The sequence below is a fragment of the Nannobrachium achirus genome, assembly GCF_963921795.1.
Source record: "Nannobrachium achirus genome assembly, chromosome: 13".
NCBI classification, from domain to species: Eukaryota; Metazoa; Chordata; class Actinopteri; order Myctophiformes; family Myctophidae; genus Nannobrachium; species Nannobrachium achirus.
Window position 1 is genome coordinate 19,343,402 of NC_137833.1, and position 22,512 is coordinate 19,365,913.

Consider the following 22,512-nt stretch of genomic DNA (forward strand, 5'->3'; position numbering starts at 1 on the left):
TCTTTGAAACTTAAATAGTCACCATGGCCTTTCCCACACCTACAAACATAAGCAGACAATTTAACTTTGTATATTAACATATTTTGAAAGCATAAACGAGCTAAATTGTTCCCTAGGCAGTGGCAACAGAATTTTCCCCAAAACACAAACATTCTAAATTGGTCAATTTTATTGGTGCATTTTGTATTGCATTATCCAATGCCTTATGTGTCGTACAACAACTGGTCACTGACCGATAGATTATTTTAAAAGCTAAATAAAGTAAAAGATGGGGGCAAAGAAAGACAGAGACTAGAGCTGTCAGTAATTCCTACATCAGGGGTCTTCAACACCCTAGGGGGTCCTCAGAGTTACTACAGGGGGGCCGCCAAATCCTTGTGTGATAGGATAATTTATGAACAACTTGAACCCTCACATATCTGAGGAGAGAGAACTTTAGCCAAAAATAGCAGATCTACTGCAAGGCGTTGAGAGCTTGTAGATCAGCTATTTTATACTGAGTGAAAGGTCAAGTTTACTAGTAGGCAATTTAAGATTTAGTGTCAAACAAGTCTATCTAAGAAATCGATGAGAATCTCCATCACACATTTATACAATAGCCTATGTAGAGGGGGTCCCTGCTTTATCTCTCTCTCAGCTAAGGGGTCCTTGGCCTGAAAACGTTGAAGACCCCTGCCCTACATCATTATGGGGTAGCCTAGTGGTGGATAATGTTCTGGGTACCTGGCAACCCCGCCTAGGCCGCTTCTCTCTCATTCTCACGAGGTTTTTCCTCCAGCCCTTTCTCAGCACCGTGTGTTCGTTGCCTTCAGTGCCCGGCTGGTTGAGTGCATTCACTGCATTCATTACACGCGTAAACCACCATGCCGGCATACTTTCAACGACCCGAAAATGCTCTCAAACGAGCGAACGGTGAGTACACGTGTCTATCTCACAAATATGTGAGGAACAGAGAAGCCCCCCACCTTAAACCCCAGTTGACGTGCCTCCGCAGCTAACAAGCTAATGCTAAATCCCGTTGGAATGGCGGGGAGGCCATATTGCACACAGTCACTGCTGGCTAGGCCGGTCTTATGTCCTAACTTAGGATGACATTTAAGTAACATTTGCCAACAATGCTTTCAGCTGTCGAACATTGGTTTAGTTATCAAGTGTCCAAAGTGTTGTTGGCTAGACGTTGCTGCTTGACAAGATGACGTTATATTAATTTGCTGTGAATGTATGTACTGCCCTGGTGGTGGGCCTTGATCATCAGCTACGTTAAACATATGGATGGATGCACTTGACAAGTGTGACAGGCCACTGTAATGACACCAGATTCAGCCACTGGATACAAAGGACCCCAATGGGTTTAAATCCTCTTATCAGACCTTGTATTGAACTATTTTCCTGTGCTATTTTCTGCGAACTGCTAATAAAGTATTGATTGATAGATTGAATACTTATTTGAATATTTGAAGTTCACATAGAAAAAGGACAGTACAGTTCAGATACATTAACCCAAGATGGAACAATGGCTTCCTAACATTGGGGTCCTTTTGTACTCAATTGGAAGACATTAAATGACACATATATGCAGAACTATGCAAAAACAAAAAAGAAATATTTTTTTTGTCTATTTTTGATTACATTTTTGATTACATTTGTTATTTTTCCAATGCTCCATCAGAATTCTTGGAGGTTGGCAAGAAGCAGCCAGCTTTGGATGTCCTGTACGATGTCATCAAGAGCAAGAAGCATCGAACATGGCAGAAGATCCACGAGCCCATTATGCTCAAGTACCTGGAGCTCTGTGTGGATCTGCGCAAAAGCCACCTGGCCAAAGAGGGTCTCTACCAATACAAGAACATTTGCCAGCAGGTATGTGAACACTTTGGATGCCTAACACGTCCAGGAACGTGATAACGATTACCCCCCGTGGAGTGCCGCGGCCCCGTTATCATGTCCAAAGACGTTGTAACTGGTTACCATGGTAACAGTTATCGGTTTCCTAGCGGAAATAGTATTCCACGGACGTCTGGTTCTTATTGCTTTGTATACACACTCGCTGCAGAAACATTGATACATCTCCACTTCTTTTCCCATATCGCTTGTTTGGTCAAGATCTCTCTTCTCTGCGTGAAAGAAAAGACTTTGAACGAATTGGGCGTTTGCTTACTTTTCAGACCCCAGTGTTTACATTTTAAGCTTTGTCTTAACAGGTGAACATCAAATCCCTTGAGGATGTGGTCAGGGCTTACCTGAAGCTGGCTGAGGAGAAGACAGAGACCGCCAAAGGAGAGTCTCAGCAGATGGTACTGGACATAGAGGACCTGGACAACATCCAGACACCAGAGAGGTGACTATTGTCATATTTGAAAACATTGACCATTGGTTCAATTCTTTGTGTCAAACAATATTTCCACATCTCTTGTGAACCATCATTAACTAAATGTATGTTTATAATGGACCAATTGATGTACATCCTGGGTGTGGTCAATATTAAACTTAGAAGCTCCTAGAAAGATGCCCAGTCTCCTCACTGTGTCCTGAAAAGAAGGTTTTTATAGTTTAATCTGGTCTCTGTTGTTGACATTAACTTGCTGTTGAATACTTGTTTATAGTGTGCTTCTGAGTGCTGTGAGTGGAGAGGACACTCAGGATCGTACCGACCGCCTGCTTCTCACTCCCTGGGTAAAGTTCCTGTGGGAGTCCTACCGCCAATGCCTGGACCTGCTGCGTAACAACTCCAAGGTGGAGCGCCTTTACCATGACATTGCGCAACAAGGTACGGACATAATATGCTTCATGCCGTTCACTATCCATATTCATTGTATTAACTGTGTTTAAGTACTGAGTAGCTACTGTAATTAGTAAAAAAAAAAAACAATGCACATGATTGTATAGACATTAGGAAAAGAAAATACTATGTAAGAGTATAATCAGTTTATATGTTACATAATATAAATAAGAACACATTTTCACAGTTGTCAAAATCGGTGATCTTTATTATTTAAATACAACTTTCACTCATTTAACTTAAAAAAGAATTTGAATTTAGTATACATTTTCAAGCAATTAGTTTGTCCAGAGAATATTACCACCAAAGATTAATATTTTAAGTTCAGCTGAAAAGTCCCAGGTTCTCTTCCTGGTAGTACTGCCGCAGGTCTAGCTGGGTGCTCCACAAGAATCTTCCTCCTACTTATTTGACTTAGAAATTAATGTAATTGGACATTAGTCACTTTTCTGACGCAGCTGTTGTGTTTTCTGCAGCTTTCAAGTTCTGCCTTCAGTACACCCGCAAGGCTGAGTTCCGTAAGCTCTGTGACAACCTGCGCATGCACCTTGGTCAGATCCAGCGCCACCACAACCAGAGCACAGCAATTAACTTGAATAACCCCGAGAGCCAGTCCATGCACTTGGAGACACGCCTGGTGCAGCTTGATAGTGCCATAAGCATGGAGCTCTGGCAGGTTGGTCTGTCTTCTCTTTACTGTACACAGTGTCTTGTTTAGTGAATAGAGACCAGACAGAGAGTTATCAAGCAGTTATGACATGCAAGACAAGTGGGAATTTGTGATCAGAATATTAACTAGTTTATCCACTAGTTAGTTAGCCCCTTTTCTCTCAATATTCTCTGTACAGTAGATCTGTCGTTTACATTGCCTGCCTAACGTGATAGATGGATAGACGCATACAATGTCAAGTTTATAAAGTATGTTAAAAACAAAACAACTGTGTCAAATTAATAACACAATATAAATAATACAACAACTGAATAGAACTGTCACACATGCACCTTAAAAACATGTGCATACTTACATCTATACATTATTAAATTGACGATAACACAAGTTAAACACGTTTTTGTGGACATGTGTATTAGAGTACAATTTACTTTAGTTCATAATGAGTATATAAGAAGATATTATTTTGAATGTGTCTGTCCAGGAAGCCTTCAAGGCCGTTGAGGACATCCATGGCTTATTTGCCCTCTCCAAGAAGCCTCCCAAACCCCAGCTGATGGCCAACTACTACAACAAAGTGTCCACTGTGTTCTGGAAGTCTGGGAATGCTCTTTTCCATGCCTGCACCCTCCACCGACTCTACCATCTCTCCAGGGAGATGCGCAAGAACCTCACCCAGGAGGAGATGCAGAGGTGAGCCCTTCATCATGACCTTAATGATAGTCTTAACACTGTGTGGCTGTGATGTAGGTCGGACATAAATGGTAAATGGGGCATTTATGTAGTGCCTTTATTCAAAGCGTATAAACTCAACGTTTTCTCTCCATTTGCCACTGACAGAATGTCCACCAGGGTCCTGTTGGCCACGCTCTCCATCCCCATCACCCCTGAGCGCACCGACATCGCCCGTCTCCTGGACATGGACGGCATCATTGTGGAGAAACACCGCAGGCTGGCCACCCTGCTGGGCCTTCAGTCTCCACCCACACGCCAGAGTCTCATCAATGACATGGTAATATTATATATATGTTTTGACTCTTATTTCTTTTGACGTTCATTTCTATGTAAAATACAAATATTCAACAGTTTCACTGTAAGCTCCTAAAGCAATAACAGGCTACTGCCTGCAGGTGCGTGTGTCAGGGGTGTGCTGTGTTGACAGATTTCTGTGGTGTGTCCTTTGCGATTTTAGGTGAGATTTAACTTGCTGCAGCACATCGTACCTGACGTGAAGGAACTTTACAGCTGGCTGGAGGTAGAATTCCACCCACTGTTGCTGAGCGGGAGAGTGACCAGGGTAAAAAAGTTGGCATTTGTCCACTCAGTTAAAATGAACACTCAGGGTTTTACTGTGCAGTGTATTAATCAGAGACCATTCCTCGCAGGTGTTGGACTGGGTGAGAGACCAAGCAGAGAAGGAATCTGACCTCCAGCAGTATGTCCCCAACCTGCAGTGTAACACCATCCTTCGGCTCCTACAACAGGTGTCTTATCTACACTTTCAACATTATTTCTTACAACATTTAATAAGCCTGACCTATATCCTTTTTTTATATCCCTCTTCATACGGTTACCATTTTTAAAAGGAGGTAACAATATATGTGCCCTATGATCTTGTTACGTTATTAGGTTGCTCAGATCTATACGAGCATCGAGTTCAGCCGCCTGGCCTCCCTGGTTCCATTTGTGGATGCCTTCCAGCTGGAGCGCTCCATTGTGGACGCTGCCCGACACTGTGATCTGCAGGTAAGATCGGGCCTGATTTTATGCTTTGCTTTACTTGTAGATCTGCTTTTTTCGGGATGCGACAAGGTATAATGGAGCTTTCTGGCATTTGTTCTACTAGAGGTTTCACAAACCGCCGATCCGAAAAATGTCTGAATCGTATAATCGTAATAAATGTTAATTAAATTAATGAATTAAACTTTTCCTGCAGGTTCGAATTGACCATAGCTCTCGTACCTTGAGTTTTGGTTCGGACCTGAACTACTCGGCTAAAGAAGACTCCCCAGTCGGTCCGTTCCTGCAGAACATGCCGTCGGAACAGATCAGGAACCAGCTGACTGCCATGTCCTCTTCTCTGGCCAAGGCCATCGAAGTCATCAAACCTGCATCCATCTTGGTGAGCACAGACGTCATGGAATTTCTGTTTTTCTTTTACGGCAGGGCTCTGCAGCAGTATAGCCGTCTGTAAGAAGATTGTTGGTCTGTCTGTTTGTGTATCAGAGCCAATTTCACAAAATGCTGGACCGATCAGCGACCCAAGCACAGATTAACTCTGTATAGTTTGTCGAGGCCCTCGTGGCAAATTAGGTCAAAGTAATTTTGACACCCGAAAGGGTCCTTAACTCAGTCGGTGCCATATTTAAAGTGGGATGACCTCTTATATTGCCAGTTCGCCAACAAAGGGTTAAAAAAATAGTGTGCACGCTGGTGCACACATTCGTGCACAGATCATGCACTATGCATGTGCATGCTTTTCACAGCTTTCAAACAAAAAAATCCGCTTGGAAATCCGTTCAGGCATTCAGGAGAAAGGAGCCCTTATGTTTTCTTCAAATGTAAACAAACATGGCTGCCATGTTTGAAAGATGGGGTTGGTATGGGGGTTAAACATGCAATTTCGCGATCGCGATCATGCCTAGTACACTGTTGGAGGTCCCAAAATTTTTTTTTCAAATATTTTTTTTTCAAAAAAAAAAAAATATATATATATTATTTTTTTAAAAAAGACGTTCAGAAGACGTCTGGCAGGGAGGTCCATAGTGAAAAAGACGTTTTAAAGACGTTTTTATCATAGAAACATCTTTTTTGGCAGGGTATGAGTTAAAGCCTGTCTATTTTGAGCCAATTGTGTCAGTGAATGTATTAAACCTCAATTCATATTTAACTGTCCAAGTCCAGCCATGTTTTCATCATGCTTCCATCTGTTTGTCCGCTTTTTCCAGCAAGAGCGCGAGGAACAGCACCAGCTGGCGATCGCTGCCTACCTGAAAAATGGCCGCAAGGAGCACCAGCGCATCCTGGCCCGCAGGCAGACCATCGAGGAGCGCAAGGAGCGTCTTGAGAACTTGAACATCGCACGAGAGAAGGAAGAGCTGGAGCAGCGCGAGGCCGAGCTGCAGAAGGTCCGCAAGGCGGAGGAGGACCGCCTGCGCCTGGAGGCCAAGGAGCGCGAGAAGGAGCGCATCATGCAGGAGCACGAGCAGATCAAGAAGAAGACGGTGCGCGAGCGGCTCGAGCAGATCAAGAAGACCGAACTGGGAGCCAAGGCCTTCAAAGATATTGATATTGAGGTACTGATGCCTTGCATCAAACGATCAATTGAAATGTTTGTGGACAGATCGTTTATCAAAGAAATTTAAGTTTTAGTAAAAGAGTTTGGATGACATTTTTAAATGTCTGTTGTGTTGTCCCATTTCAAATTTCATCAATTGTAATGCGCTTTGTTCCCCACTTGAACCTAAGCAAATTCTCTGTCATAGAAAATAGAAGATCTATAAGCTATTTGATCTATTATTTTCGTTGTAGAGGGAAACATTTGCAGACCAAGTACAGAGCCAGCCAGTATTGAGGGTTTAAGTGGCCAAATAATGTCTGAAGATGAATGAATCCAACATATTAAGAAAGGATCAAACAAAAAATGTATACTGCACTGATGTTAGTTCTGTCAAAAGTCAATTTCATCTTTGAAATCTACGAAAAGTCGAAAACATTTAAAGTAGATTACCGTTAAATTACCTTAAATCACAATGGGCTCTAAAGCTGTTCATGTTAGTTCTTAGGCTATTGAAGATGGGCTTTGTAACCAAATGTTTCAAGGTGATACTAATTAATGTTTATTTTTGCATAGGACTTGGAGGAGCTGGACCCAGACTTCATCATGGCCAAACAGGTGGAGCAGTTGGAGAAGGAAAAGAAGGAACTTCAGGAACGTCTAAAGAACCAGGAGAAAAAGGTATTTCACACAAGCGTCACATCCATTACCCTAGGTTTAGATGTAGCCTTAGGACTATTCAATTACATTTTATTAAAGTGTCAAATCACAACAAAGACATTGTGCTGTGATCCTGTGATGAAGACATTTCTCAATAAAGTGTACAGAAAATGTTACAATTATGTTTATGTGGCCACACCCACCTGCATCTTTAAGTATGCCTGATTGTCAGTTGGGTGGTGACCCAGCTGAAGTTGGCCACTCTCAAAGTGTTGTTGAATGGTAAAATGGGGAGGGGATGATATTATGTCATTACATCAGTGTATTTCAATTGGGCCCTTTGACTCGGAAAGAAAGAGAAGTAGAGAAATATTATAAGATACAGTAAGATAGTGTAAGATACAGTAGTATATAATATAGTATGGTATAACAATAATGTTAGATATTTTATACAGTGGTAGAGTATAAGAATGTCAAGATAATTGCGACCGTAGGTCGCATTTACTATCAAACCCTGCACAAAGTGTAAGTCCGTCAGTCAGTCAGTCAGTCAGTCTGTCTGTCACACCTCACACGTCACACTCTTGCCCTGCTCATATCTCCGCAACCGTTGCCCCGATCCATGCCAAATTTTCAGATGTAAAAAATGACCAAATGTGCTAAACTGACCAAATGACCACCCCCACGGGGCTGCTCACGGGGAATTCCCGGGGACCACCCACTCCTGGTGCTCCAGAACGGATGCAAAAGTGGTGGCGCCCCCAGTGGAGGACCCCCTACACTGCAGCTCACATAAAATGCCGTAACTCCGGCTAGGAGCGACCGGGACAGCCGGGGCCCGTACCTATTCGTCCGCCTTGCCGGCGCGGAGACCCCACCCCTCATTTCTCACATGGCCCTCTTCTAGCGCCACCATGAGGCCGATTCTTGCAAAACACATTTTTGGACACTGCTCCTACAATTTTTGCCCTAAAATCACGCAAATCGGTACACAGTATGTCTACACTCATCCCATCAACATGAATCTCTCCCATATAGCGCCACCTCCAGGCCGATTTTTAAAAACACATTTTTGGACACTGCTCCTACAGATTTTGCCCTAAAATCACGAAAATCACTACACCGTATGTCTATTGTCTACACTCATGTCATCAACATGGATCAGGAAGATTTTGGCAAAACACATTTTTGCCCTATTTGTGGAGAGTGACCTACGGTCGCTTATCTCCCGATTAGGGAGTGTTACTGGTATACAGTATAGTGGTATAGTAATAGTATAGTATAGTAGCAATCCAGTCGCGCTCCATGGAGCCCCGGCCCGCAGTTACACTCTGAGGACCAACCTCTGTGTTGTGGATATATTGCAGATTGACTACTTTGAGCGAGCCAAACGCCTGGAGGAGATTCCCCTCATCAAAAAGGCCTATGAGGAGCAGCGTATCAAGGATATGGAACTGTGGGAGCTCCAGGAGGAGGAGAGGGTAAGTCGGCAGCACCACAACTAAACGGAGCCATGTATATACTGTACATCAGTGTTGTTTTTGACAGGAAATTTTGATTTCGTTTTAGTCAATGTCTTTTGAATAAAATGTAATTTAGTTTTAGTCATAATTTAGTCACGTGAAAAGTTTTAGTCTAATTTTAGTCGACTAAATATAAGATTTTAGGCGACTAAATCTACAGTTGATTTAGTCAACTAAAATGTATTTTGGTAGGCCTTGATGGCATCGTAATGACTGATTTTACACTTGGTTGTGTGCTGAAAATAGCCGATCTACATGTGAGCTTGTAGATCTGCTATTTTCAGCACACCTGAGAGCAACCAAACATAAAATGCACTAGTCCCTCCCTAACGTTTTAGTCTAGTTTTTATTTTGTTGACGAAAATTGTCAATATATTTAGTCTTTGTTTTAGTCATCACAGCTTAGTTTTTATTTCGTTATTTCGTTTTCGTCAGTGAAAAAAACAGTCAACAAATATTTTTCGTCATAGTTTTAGTCGACGAAATCAACACTGCTGTACATACAGCTGACATGTTTTGAACATTTCATAAATCAAGGATGCCTCATGAGTGTGAAGAATGTGATCGTCAGTGTCCGGTGCTGTTTAATTGTTCCAGATCCGCAACATGGAGGTGGAGCGCGAGAAGGCTCTGGAGCACAAACAACGCATGTCCAGGATGATGGAGGACAAAGAGAACTTTGTGTCCAAAATAACAGCAGCCCGTAGCTTCATTTATGAGGTAAAGACCAACAGAGACCCACTGCTTTCAAGGATGTTTATCATGGAGGTAGTGTTGGTCTGAATTTTAAAATCCTCCGATCTTTGGCATTTAAAGGAAAAACTGAAGGCATTCCAGGATCGCATGGTTGAGGAGAGGAAGACTCGCCTGGAGGAAAGGAAGAGGCAACGCAAAGAGGACAAGCGTAACAACTACTACCGCCAGAAAGAGGAAGACGCCCAGCGTATCCATGAGGAACAACTCAAGAAAGGTAACATGTGGCAACGTGAACTTGTACTGGATGGTGTCAGTTTTAAAAAAGACTTAGTGAGTTGTCTTTTAACTTTACGCGTTTTACAAAAGAAATTTCCACTTTAAAATGCCAATTACATTGCAGAGCGCGAGGAACGGGAGCGTATTGAGCAGGAGCAGCGTGAGGAGGAAGAGAGAGAGTACCAGGAGCGCCTGGCTAAGCTTGAGGAGCAGGAGCGCAAGCAGCGTGCCCGTCAGCAGGAGATTGAGGAGCGTGAACGCCGTCGTGAAGAGGAGAGGAAGGCCCCGGAAGAGAAAGCCAAACCGGTGAGTGTCGTGTAATCACTTAAATTCTTTATACTATATTGTGCAATAAATATCTACAAGCTCAACACATCACAATGTGACATGGTGTGAGCTTGTAGATGAGCTATTTTAATTTCTACTATTTTCATCAAATGTTTGCCTATTTATTTTTTGTATTATGCCCAGAATGGGAATGCTAGGGTTCATGTTTTCCATCACAGAATTTCTGTAGTTAATTAACTCCATGCATGTGATTGTACTGTGGAGGGGCAAGGCTAAAGGTTAGACATTCATATTTAGAAACATAACAACTTGACATTGATTCATTTTGCATGTTATTAAAAGAAAGCATTAAAATTGCACCAAAATAGACAGGCTTTAAGGACCCTTTCGGGCGTCAAATTGACTTTGACCTAATTTGCCACGAGGTCCTCAATGTCTCAAGACTTATTTACCCCTTTCAGGAGTGGTCCGAGAGGTCTGAGAGGTCTGAGAGGTCTGAGAGGTCTGAGAAGGAGGAGGGTGGCGGTGGAGGAGGCTGGAGGAAGAAAACCGATGATGATTCAGAATGGCGTCGTCCTACTGGAGGTGACAGGTATGAAACTCTGAATTCTCCTTACATTTCTGATGCACCCCCACCAATCGTTGAGTACATTCTGTAACCATAAAATAAATGTAACATTTTCGCAGATATTAAATAGTGGATTGTTGGTATACACCCAACCCAGACCCGTTGAAAGAAGGACTTACGAGTTACGACACACGCTGATCTCGCCTCCATGTGATCACATGATTCATGTACAGTAGCACACATGTCTCATCTCTGGCATCTCTGTTTTGGGCATGTCCTTAACATCCTCTCCCGAAACATTTCTAAAATCCTTAAAATAATAGCAAAATAACAGATCTACAAGCTCACAACTGGTCATGACGAAACGCTTGAGCTTGTCTGTTTTAACTTTAAATAAATATGATGTATAAAACAGGTTGTTGAAAAGCTCACAAATGTTAAAAAACTGTTGTAAATTAATGGGACTATCTGTAATGTGTCAGTCAGTGTGGCCAGACAGAAAGGCCTATAACACTTTCTGGCTACTTTCCCAGGGAACGGAAACAGGATGACGAGAAAGAAGATCGAGATCCACCCTTCAGGCGCAGGGCAGTTGATGACAGAGGCCCCCCGCCCCGTCGAGATTTCGATGACGACAAACCCACATGGCGCGGCGCAGCTGACGAAGACCGTCCCAAGCGCAGTGGCTTCGACGATGACCGTCCCCGACGCAGGTTCGACGATGACAGAGTGCCCCGTAGAGGCATGGACGATTCCAGGGCTCCCAGACGTGGGGCTGATGACGACTCCTGGGGCCCCAGGAGGGGTGGAGATGATGACAGAGTTCTCCGGCGAGGCGGGGATGACGGGCCGCGTCGTGGTGCCGATGACGGGCCGCGTCGTGGTGACGATGACTCCAAGCCCTGGAAGCCTCTTGGTAAAGCTGGTATGTACACACTAGACCACAAATTCAATAGGGGGCGCTCTGTGCAGCGCTTGGCTCCACCAGGCTGGGTTGCCGAGGCAGGGCTGTGGAAATGGCATTTAGACAACCTACATCGCAACTTTTTTTGCATTTGTGGCGCCTGCTTTGGGAAGAAGTGAAAGTGCTTTTAGAGGTTCACTCTATAGAGGCCGCTTAGTATGGGGTTGATTGGATGATGCGATCATGTTTTTTGATTTTCTTTTGTAAAACATGTGAAGTTAAAAGACAATTCACTAAATTCACCGCACTAAATAACATCTAGGCTAATTTTCCTACTTATATTGATCCCAATATTAGGCAGAAATGCCCCTGTCATCTAGTTTCCCCAGCACCATCATAGCATAGAGTGGAGCCCATAAGCCTATTGATACTTAAAGGGGTGGTGACATCCAAAAATAAATTTTGAGTTTTTTATGCTTTTTTTAATGTTTCCTGGCCTCAATTACACCAAAAAAAACGCAACTTTTGACATGCAGTGGTTTTCCTGCTATCTGTGTGTTTGTGCTGGTTTCTGCATAATGAGTCTCAAACGCGCAGTTCATTGGATACTGGACTCATACGTCGTCAGTCGATTCACCCCCCCCCCCCCTCCCCCTCCTCTCTCCCCTCTCCCAGTGTCCCTGTCTGTATTTCTCAGGTATTTCTCCACAGCCCAAGTTTTGAGGAAGTGACCTCTTACATTATATTATCCTTTAATTGTAAATATGGGCATACAAAATATATTTACCCATTCGGATATCTTATTTACATCAATATCCTTCATATCAAGTAGTCAGTTTATGCTTTTGTGAAATAATGAAAATCGCTATGTATCGCTATGTATTTTCCGCCCTGGCTGGGGCCGTGGACAGCGCCTCCCTCCTCATCACCGAGTCCCCGAGGACAGCGCACTTTTCCCGGGGGCAGAGCTCCGTGGACCGTGGAGCAGCCGACTATAACTCCACGCTGCCCTGTCCTCCCTCCACACACACGGGCACGGCGACTCGGAGAGCAGACAGTAAAACGCTATGATAACACAAGCAATAGGTGGTTCTCTAAACGGAGGCATTTAGACAAAATATGTTACTATAATAACTACAGAAGGACCGTGAAGTGTTTCTGCAGCGCGAAGCAGAGCTATAACGTTACCGCGTACGGTCTAAATTGAACTCCGCGGGGGTACAGATGTAACCACAGAGATCCGGTAACGTCGGTCCCGGGGAAGAAAAAAACACTCGCGATTCTCGATGCTGTTTAGTGTGTGCCTCGTCAGGGCTCAGCTCAGCCTCTGTGTGTCAGTGTGTGTGTGTGTGTGTGTGTGTGTCACAGTGTGTCTCAAAGCAAAGCAGCGAAACGCATGCATCGCGTCTGCGAGCATGCATCTCTCGGTCATTGTGTTGGAGCTGGGCGGACCTCTGTGTGTGTGTGTGTGTGTCTGTGTGTGTGTGTGTGTCGTGTGTGTGAGCGTGCGTGCGTGTGTGGCCAGTGGCCACTTTGGGTACCAGTTTGAGAACTGCTGGCTGAAGTGAGTGATTTGTATTAATAATCAAAATCCAAATGATTGTAGTGGAGAGATAAAGTGCATTTGCCTCTGAGATGTAGTGGAGTAGAAGTATAAGAATTGAAAATTGGAAATACTCAAGTAAAGTACAAATATTCAAAATTGTACTCAAGCTATACTAATATTTGTTAGAATGAGTGGGAGAGAGAGGCTCCCCTGGTGGTGATTATAGAGTATTTCAGGTGAACAGACCGTTTTTCATGACACCTAAACAGAGAGAGAGACCATGGCTCCATGGAGTGGATTTTCAAGTTTAAACATTTTAAAACATGTTTTTAGGACCAGGGCAAAGACTTTTATGATTGGTAAAAACAGAATGTCATTTAACCTTTAAGCAATTTGTTGTGGTCAAAAGCTTATTTTTTTTTTATTATTTTATTAGTTGCCATTGTACACACATCCATGCCTTGGTTGTCCCACACAAGCCGGCTTAGTCTGCTAAACAATGTTATGCTGTTTTGTGTTTTGCCATAGGGCGGTGTGGCTATAAAATCGTTCAATTTTGCGATACAAGCGCCAAACTTGGTAGATATGTTGATTGATATATTAGAAACAAATCTGGATATCGGGCCATAAAAATTTTGATTTTTCAAAATGGCCACTAGCGGTTTGTTAAACCTTCCTAAATCACCCTCTAGGAGCGACAGTTTTAGTGATAGGAAGCTGAAATGTTGCATGCTGTGTGTGCATGTTCATGTCAATTGGTTAAAAGGGGGTGTGGCAATGGGAGTGGCCTATCATAAAAAGGTGCATAACTTTGATATAGATGCACAGATTTGCACAAAATGTTGTAGAAAGGTTGGTCACGACCCAAATAACATCTGAGTAACTGTTCACACCATCTTCCAAAAAAGGGGTTTGTCATTAGGACCAGTGTAATACCAGTGTAGTACCAGTACAAAACCAGAAGCTCCCTGTGGTCCAAACACCCAGAGGTCGTAGCGGCACGGGGCAGGGTGGAGGAAGCATGGCTTGGCTTTGCATGTGAGCCTACGGTGGAGAGACGTGGGATACTGAACGAGGCCAAACAGCTTCTCTTCAGTACCTATGATAACATCAAGGGGGAGGAACTGATGGAGAGGGTGCAGAGAGTCCAGGCAGCGCATGGTGAGAGGCAGTATCCTCATTCAGTATCCCACGTCTCTCCACCGTAGGCTCACATGCAAAGCCAAGCCATGCTTCCTCCACCCTGCCCCGTGCCGCTACGACCTCTGGGTGTTTGGACCACAGGGAGCTTCTGGTTTTGTACTGGTACTACACTGGTATTACACTGGTCCTAATGACAAACCCCTTTTTTGGAAGATGGTGTGAACAGTTACTCAGATGTTATTTGGGTCGTGACCAACCTTTCTACAACATTTCGTGCAAATCTGTGCATCTATATCAAAGTTATGCACCTTTTTATGATAGGCCACTCCCATTGCCACACCCCCTTTTAACCAATTGACATGAACATGCACACAGCATGCAACATTTCAGCTTCCTATCACTAAAACTGTCGCTCCTAGAGGGTGATTTAGGAAGGTTTAACAAACCGCTAGTGGCCATTTTGAAAAATCAAAATTTTTGATGGCCCGATATCCAGATTTGTTTCTAATATATCAATCAACATATCTACCAAGTTTGGCGCTTGTATCGCAAAATTGAACGATTTGACATGTTTCAAGGGCTACGCCGCTCCACTACCAAGTAAAATTCTGCTGGTCAGTCCAGTGGTTTCCAAGATTAGCTGCACAAACACAAACACAAGTTCAAAACGCAATGTCTGCCCTCCAGCGTGGCGCAGATAAATTATTTCCATAAAAGTATTTTTTGTTATTTTTCTTTGTAATAAATTATTACGAATTTGTAGTTCCTACGGCAGGTGGTGGTTGGCGTGAAAGGGAGAAGGCCCGAGAGGAAAGCTGGGGCCCTCCTCGCGGCGGCGATGGTGATGATGACGAAGAAGAGGAGAGGCCCAGAGAGCGTCGCCCACCGCCAAGGTTTTTTATTTATTTTTTACCACTCTTCTGATGAGATGATTGATTACATAGGTAGAAGAATAAAAGTCTGCACACCGATTTATGCTCCCAATGAGAAAAGTTTACTTGTGGTAACGTTTCGAGCCTAACGGCTCTTCATCAGACCTCCATCAATCCCCTTTATGCCCTGGGTCTGATGAAGAGCCGTTAGGCTCGAAACGTTACCACAAGTAAACTTTTATCATTGGGAGCATAATTCGGTGTGCAGACTTTTATTCTTCTACCTATATACACTGTTTTAGTCTAGCACCCAGCCAACTGTGGCTTTAGATGTGCGTGTCTTTTGGCTGCTTTGCGGTCACTTTGCTTATATGATTGATTACATATACATTTGTATTTATCCTGTTTTTGTTATGTATGATATGATCATATCTCTGCTATGGCAACAGCCAATACTGGTCAAACTGCGCCATCTGCAGTTAGCTGAATGAATTAATGAATGAACTAGAAGCAGTGATCCTCCAAGCACAGGTCTCCACCAGGGCAGGCGTCCTGGTGGTGTTATAACAGGCCAATGTAAAAAGGGTGGCATTTGTTCTTCGCCAATCTTAGACCTTTCACGGCAATCGGACACTGCATGCATGATTTGAGGCATTGTGTTCCAAAAATGTGTTTTGCTAAAGTCTATCTGCTGGTGGCGTTATAACAGGCCAATGTGAAAAGGGTAGCATTTGTTCCTTGACATAGTCAAGGAATATGTGTGGAAATGTTACGGTAATCGCAAGCTGCGTTGATGATTTGAGGCATTTTGTTCAAAAACGGAGCAATCCTGCAAACTTTGGAAGCCAATATTCTATAAATATCAGACAGATCGGTCTTGATTACATGACTCATTCTCAGTGTGTACTGATTTGCATGAGTTGGAGAAAATCTGATGGCGTAATAGCAAAGAAGGTTTTTTACATAAGTTGTCCTCCTGGTGGCGCTGTAAAAGCAAATGCAAAAAATGCAGGTCAAAGGTTTATTCTTAGCCTCTAGGGGAGTGCGCATATACAAATTTTTCCACTTGTCGGTGGAGTTAAAGGTAAAAACACAAGTTGGCCTGTTATATACCACCATGAGGCTCATTTGAGAAATTTGAATTGGCATTTCTTCCTCTGCCTAGTGGGAACGTGCGTTCCCAATTTCACCAAGATTACACGCTGTGTTCATGATTTGTTCAAAACGGAGCAATCCTGCAAACCTTGGGAGCCAATTGTAGCCAATCAGGATGGAATATGGAAAATCGTACAGATCCATGTTGATCACATGACTGCAGAGATACTGTCTACCGATTTGCATAATTTGTGGACAAAATCTCTAGGAGTAGTGTACAGAAATGTGTTTTGCAAACATTGGCCTCATGATGGCACTAGAACAGGGCCATGTGAAAAATGTGGGGCAGAGGTGAACGCTGTCTATTGCAGACTCATACAAACTCAAAAATTACATGCAACAAAAGTTCATTGATGAACAAATGAACGTGTTAGACAGAGTATTTGTGACAATTATAAATGCAGGCTTTAAGCCAATGTCTCCTAAGGCTAGAGGAGTATCTCTACACAGGGTTACTTATACTGACAATGATGCTATTCACACTCATCCAAGCAACACAAGAATGTATGTATTTTATGCAAATTCCCAAAAAACTGCTTGAAAAGTATGGACTCTTGCAGCCACAAACATCTCACTCACACTGCACTCCTTTTGAGTAAAATTCTCATGGCATCATTATAGGCTACTTGGAAGTTTCAGAAAACTTTTTTGTAGCATGACCACAAGTGGGCAGTGTAGAGTGTTGTATAGTAAGCTCTGAATAGTGATCTTAAAGGGCCAGTTCACCTCTGTGACAACCAGATCTTATTTTATTGTTGTTTGGGACACAATCAACACAATCCTGAGTTGTTTTTTGTGTTCAATCTGTGTTTTGAGATATTTTAGTATTTCAGCATGAATGATGATGCATGTTGCATCATATGATGCAGCATGATGACTCATGATGCAAAATGCATCATCATTCATGCTGAAATACTACATTATGTCAAAACACAGATTGAACACAAAAGATAACTCAGGATTGTGTTGATCGTGTCCCAAACAACAATAAAATAAGATCTGGTTGTCCCAGAGGTGAACTGGCCCTTTAACTGCTTCTAAGCACATGCTGAACCTGTGTTGGAGGATGTTTGCCTGTGCATGCATCCTGCAGCGCTATCTGCGAATATCATAATCATCTGCTCTGTAATAAAATGTCCAAGATATTTGACTTGGCTACAGAAACAGCTGATTTGAAACTATCTTAACATTCTCAGAGATTATGGACAGTCTCATAATCTATTGAGACAGTCTCATTGTTGTTTTTGACAGCAAATTTTGATTTAGTTTTAGTCATAGTCTTTTGAATAAAATGTCTTAGTTTTAGTCTAATTTTAGTCGACTAAATATCATATGATTTTAGGCGACTAAATCTACAGTTGATATAGTCAACTAAAATGTATTTTGGCAGGCCTTGATGGCATCATAATGACTGATTTTACACTTGGTTGCATGCTGAAAATAGACGATCTACAAGCTCACAACGCGTCGCACTGCAACACCTGAGAGCAACCACTCTCTTCCCACTAGTCCCTCCCTAACCTTTTAGTCTAGTTTTTATTTTGTTGACGAAATTGTCAATATATTTAGTCTTAGTTTTAGTCATCACAGCTTTGTTTTTATTTAGTTTTTATTTAGTTTTCGTCAGTGAAAAAAAAAACAGTCAAACATTTTTCGTCATAGTTTCATTTTTTTTAAACTTTTGTTTATTGGGTTTTTTAACAAGCATTCATTGTATGAATCAACAAAATGTTTTAACAATGCTTTTTCGTCATAGTTTTAGTCGACGAAATCAACATTGGACAGTCTTCAAGTGTAAATTGTGAGTTGTTTTTAAGACTCGTTTCATGTTTTCAGAGAGGAGCCTGCAGAGAAGGCCAGTGTGTGGAGAAGAGGCGGCGGCGGCACGGATGACGCCAACACCTGGAGAGACCTGAAGCGCGATGACGGCGACCGTGACGAGCGCCCGCCCCGCCCCCGCGATGATCGCCGTGAGCGTGACACGCCCCGCCCCCGTCCCCGAGAGGAGCGCCGTGAGGAGGGTTTGACTAAAACCCCTCCCAAAGATCAAGAAGATGGTAAGCAAAGCCTGCTCTCTGCGACTCACAATTTGGGTGGAGAAATCCCCCCTCCCCCCCCCCCCCCCCCCCCCACACACACTTGATGTTTCTTCTCGATATGATCTCAATCACCCTCGTTTATTCCTTTTCTGGGGCCTGTCATATACTTGCACATCTACTGTATCTTCTTGTGTTGTTTTAGGAACACTGTTGAGCACTATGGCTTTACCTTTTTTGTAAACATGTACCGAGTGCTCAGCAGCGAGGTGTTGCTCAGCGTGTTTCTGTAATCAACATGTAGGTCCTCTTGAAGCTAATGTGCTCGTGATGTTCAGATGATAGTAGATACGATCATGAACGGAAATTTATGTGAAACGTCTTATGACGTCTGACATCATACAATCCCCTTTATGCCCATATATGATATACCTGGTGTCATCAATAGTCAGCTTGCAAATTAATTCTGTCCTTGTCCCTTTTATACCCATATTTGGAGATCAATGTATATGGAGAACACTGACGGCATCAGTAGGTCCAAGTCCATGTGTGTCAGTGTGATGTAAAACGGATATGTGCCCATATATGAAGATCTCTATCTCTCAGTCCTTGTCCCCTTTTATGGGCATATTGGTTGGATTGGCGGTTCTACTGATTTTTTTTGTTTTGTACAACTGTACATTATGCAAGTACAGTAATGGTTGTTATAGTTGGGATGGGATGAACATTGCGGCGCAAGTCACGAGCCTTGGACTTTTCAACAATTCAGTTAGTGACTTGCACACAGTGAAGCCTGCCGTCTCCTTACTATTGGTTTTATTTGAAGAAAAGTCTGAACCCCCAAGTAACAGAATATGATGGGTAACCAAAGTCGCTATAACCGCTTCGGCCCTGTTTGGCCATGAAAATGAGGCGGGTTTTTAAATGTTTTAATTTTCTATTTTAATAAGACGGACAGTATTCAATCCTGTGGGTTAATGATTATAATCACCGCATGCAGTTCTAGAGGGGGACTTGCAATGGCCGGCGAGTGTGATGAGTTCATCCCAAATCAGTCACTTTCGTTTCAAATCTTATCCTTTTATCGGCTGGTGATATAACCAAATTGACTCAAGGTATTTATAAATATTTATACTTGTGTGGATTATGTAGAAATTTGAATGAAATCTTGATCGTGTGCTCACGCTGGCTCACCTATGCTGCAGCAGCCATAGATATGGCAGCAGCAGCTGTTCGTCAATCCGTGCATTCTACAAGTGCATGTGGTACGCGGCCCCGAGCAGAGCGGCTTGGAGTGGCCAGGCGGTCCTCGTTCCCCACGACGCTTCTACTCCGCTCGTATGCGCTGTATAGCCTATATATTTTTGGGGGATCAAAATAATAATATATTTCTTTTTTAAATTAACCGCTGTAAGGAACTTGTCACCGCGGTATGCATTACATAACCGCAGTATTGCGGTTACCATGCCCAGCCCTAGGGGCCAGCAACATTGGATATTTTATACATACGATTACGTTGGATGAATCCAACAGGATAAAGTTAAGATTAACTCTTTTACTGTTAAACAAGCGCTCGTTCTTAATTTCACGTGTCCGCCGCGCCATAACGGGCATTCGTTCTTTTACCTGTCTGAGCACTGTAAGCAGATGAGGGGTGGCGCGTGTGTGGACAGTAGCAGCAACTCCTCTGCTCTTCAGTTAGAACTGACCTGAATGGTATTATTTAGGGATTGAACATTTTGGTGGTATTTACAACCAACCCTTTGTTTTATTTATGTATTATGTGGAACGTGCCATTAAAAGTAAACAAACTTAAAGGAGTAGTTCACCCCCAAAATGTCATTTTTTTCTATTTATTGGAGATTGAGTTCAATGGTATTTGTCGCATTCCTAAGACCAACATTTGATTATAGTAAATTTACCCCCATTGGTTCCAGATGCATTTGGGTCCACATCCGGAATTAATGAGGGAAGAAAATATTATAATAATTATTTTGTCTTAGGAATGCGACAAAAAACTAAAAATATTATCTAACTCAATCAATAGATTGAGTTAATAACTCAATCTATTGATTGATCTATTGATCTATCTAACTGTTAGATAGATAATCAATAGAAAACATGTCATTTTCGTCGTGAACTACTCCTTTAAGTTGTTACCTGGCTACCTTTGGGGACATATCAGGGATAACGGAGATGTCCATGTTCATTGATGGAAATATTTGTCTGTTAAGGGACCTTTCCATTGTCAAAATCATAATTTGTTAATGTTCGCCACTTCTCCATCTTTGAATGTCATAGGAAAGTAATCATAGACTTCTGGTCTATATCATTGCTCCTTCACAAGTTGTATGTATATCTTGTATTGCTAGATATGCTATATACGCTAGAAAAGCAATAATGTGAAAGCAGCTCCCCAGACTTTTAAGCTCGAGTTATGCTTGGCCGTAGAGCGGGTCGCATGTTGAAAATAGCAGATCTACAAGCTCACAATGCGTCATGGACGCGACACGTCCCAATCAGGTCATGTTAACAAGTTAATCTAGTTCTTGTCTATGTTTGACAAAAGCTCATGGAGGCACAAGGACATAATCCATGCCTTTCCCTTAGTTTGGTGAAATCGTATAAACCCTATATTTAATCGAACATATTCCCATAAGCACTATACTAGGTTGACCATCTTAGCATGTGCTACACTAAATATCTACAAGCTCATAACATTTTGAGCTTTTAGATCTGCTACCTTGCTGAATGTTCACCCCAGAATAGGGGATTTTCCTTTTTTTATATATATATATCTTGAAGCTCTGCTTGATACCAACCTGTCAACCTAATGTGTTTTGTCTTAAATAGGAGGATCAACTTGGCGTCGTGCTCCCGCTGATGAGAAGCGTGAGGAGCGCAGGGAAGACAGAGAAAGACCCCCTCCCAGGCAAAAGGATCCTGAGCCTGATGCTGATGCTGATGCTGACGGGGAAAAAGACAAAGATCGTCGCATCAAGAACGAGACGGACGATGATGGCTGGACTACTGTCAGACGCTGAGTCCTAATCCTCCATCTTCCATCTCTGCCACTGAATGGCTTGTGTGGTGACTAATTGGTTTTCAAAAAAAAGGAAAAGTTCTTTAATGTCAAAAAAATTCAATTTACCAGTTATCCACAGTGGTGAATTAATGGCAATATAGCTTGCAGCATTCAACTTCTGTCTTTCATTCAACTTATATCTTGTTAAATTCAACCTATCTTTAATTCAAATTCTATCTTGTTTCATTCGAGTTCTTTCATTCAGCTTCTATCTATCATCATTCAACGTCTATCTTTCAGCATTCAACTGTATGAAACAGAGTTGCATGTGTATAGATAAAGCCTTTATTAATAAAGCAATTTGCTCACCACTTGCATTTGTCCTTTACATCTTTATTTTCAGACAACATGACGCTTCTACTGAAGGTGAGCTTAGTAATAACTTGAATTGTCCAATGTCCATGTTAAATTATAAATGCAATGTGTTCAAATTAGGGCTGGGACTTAAACTGATTAATTGCGATTAATTAATTACAGAAAATTAACGTGATTAAAAAAATTAACGCATTTTAATCGCTTAGTTTTGCACCACAGAAACTTAAAGGGATATTACACTTTCAAAAAACTTTTGGTCATTGTATGGTCTAATCAGGCTTGTATGAACACCCTGAACAGTTTTTAATTTGCTTCATTCAGTATTTAGATATTTGATGTAAATGTTACCAGCTCCAACACGCCCAGGCCCTCTCCACATACACACCCATTGTAACTTCAAACTCCATTTTAACCATGATAGATTCATTAAAAACACACATTATTTTTTCTGGTGACTCATAATACCCTCCTAATACGTGAGCAGACCGTGTTTTTTCAATAACTTTTTTCATTTATTTTCAATAAAATATTATTGTATTTAATGTTTTCCATTTTCCCAAAGAATTATTAAAAATAAAAGAAAAAGGTTATTGAAAAAACACGGTCTGCTCACGTATTAGGAGGGTATTATGAGTCACCAGAAAAAATAATGTGTGTTTTTAATGAATCTATCATGGTTAAAATGGAGTTTGAAGTTACAATGGGTGTGTATGTGGAGA

The 22,512-nt window shown here is 42.2% G+C and overlaps 1 protein-coding gene across 1 annotated transcript; it reads left to right on the forward strand.

The window, feature by feature from the left end:
* The first annotated feature begins 777 nt into the window (after window positions 1–777).
* eif3s10 (eukaryotic translation initiation factor 3, subunit 10 (theta)) lies at window positions 778–21,789 on the forward strand. The gene is made up of 22 exons (XM_080740350.1): window positions 778–912; window positions 1,670–1,860; window positions 2,202–2,338; window positions 2,604–2,767; window positions 3,256–3,455; window positions 3,934–4,142; window positions 4,290–4,461; window positions 4,642–4,746; window positions 4,835–4,933; window positions 5,079–5,195; window positions 5,386–5,571; window positions 6,398–6,745; window positions 7,303–7,407; window positions 8,754–8,867; window positions 9,507–9,629; window positions 9,726–9,879; window positions 10,006–10,187; window positions 10,631–10,761; window positions 11,271–11,662; window positions 15,094–15,223; window positions 18,194–18,414; window positions 21,247–21,789. The coding sequence occupies exons 1-22, from the start codon at window positions 864–866 to the stop codon at window positions 21,435–21,437; spliced, it is 3,720 nt and encodes a 1,239-aa protein (XP_080596476.1). The 5' UTR covers window positions 778–863; the 3' UTR covers window positions 21,438–21,789.
* Window positions 21,790–22,512: the final 723 nt, after the last annotated feature.

Bases quoted from the DNA above. Each gene is read 5' to 3' on its own strand.
- eif3s10 (XM_080740350.1), top strand. From the start codon at position 864: ATGCCGGCATACTTTCAACGACCCGAAAATGCTCTCAAACGAGCGAAC. The intron at 4,747-4,834 runs GTAAAAAAGTTG...CATTCCTCGCAG, and splicing joins TGAGCGGGAGAGTGACCAGG to GTGTTGGACTGGGTGAGAGA. The intron at 10,188-10,630 runs GTGAGTGTCGTG...TACCCCTTTCAG, and splicing joins CGGAAGAGAAAGCCAAACCG to GAGTGGTCCGAGAGGTCTGA.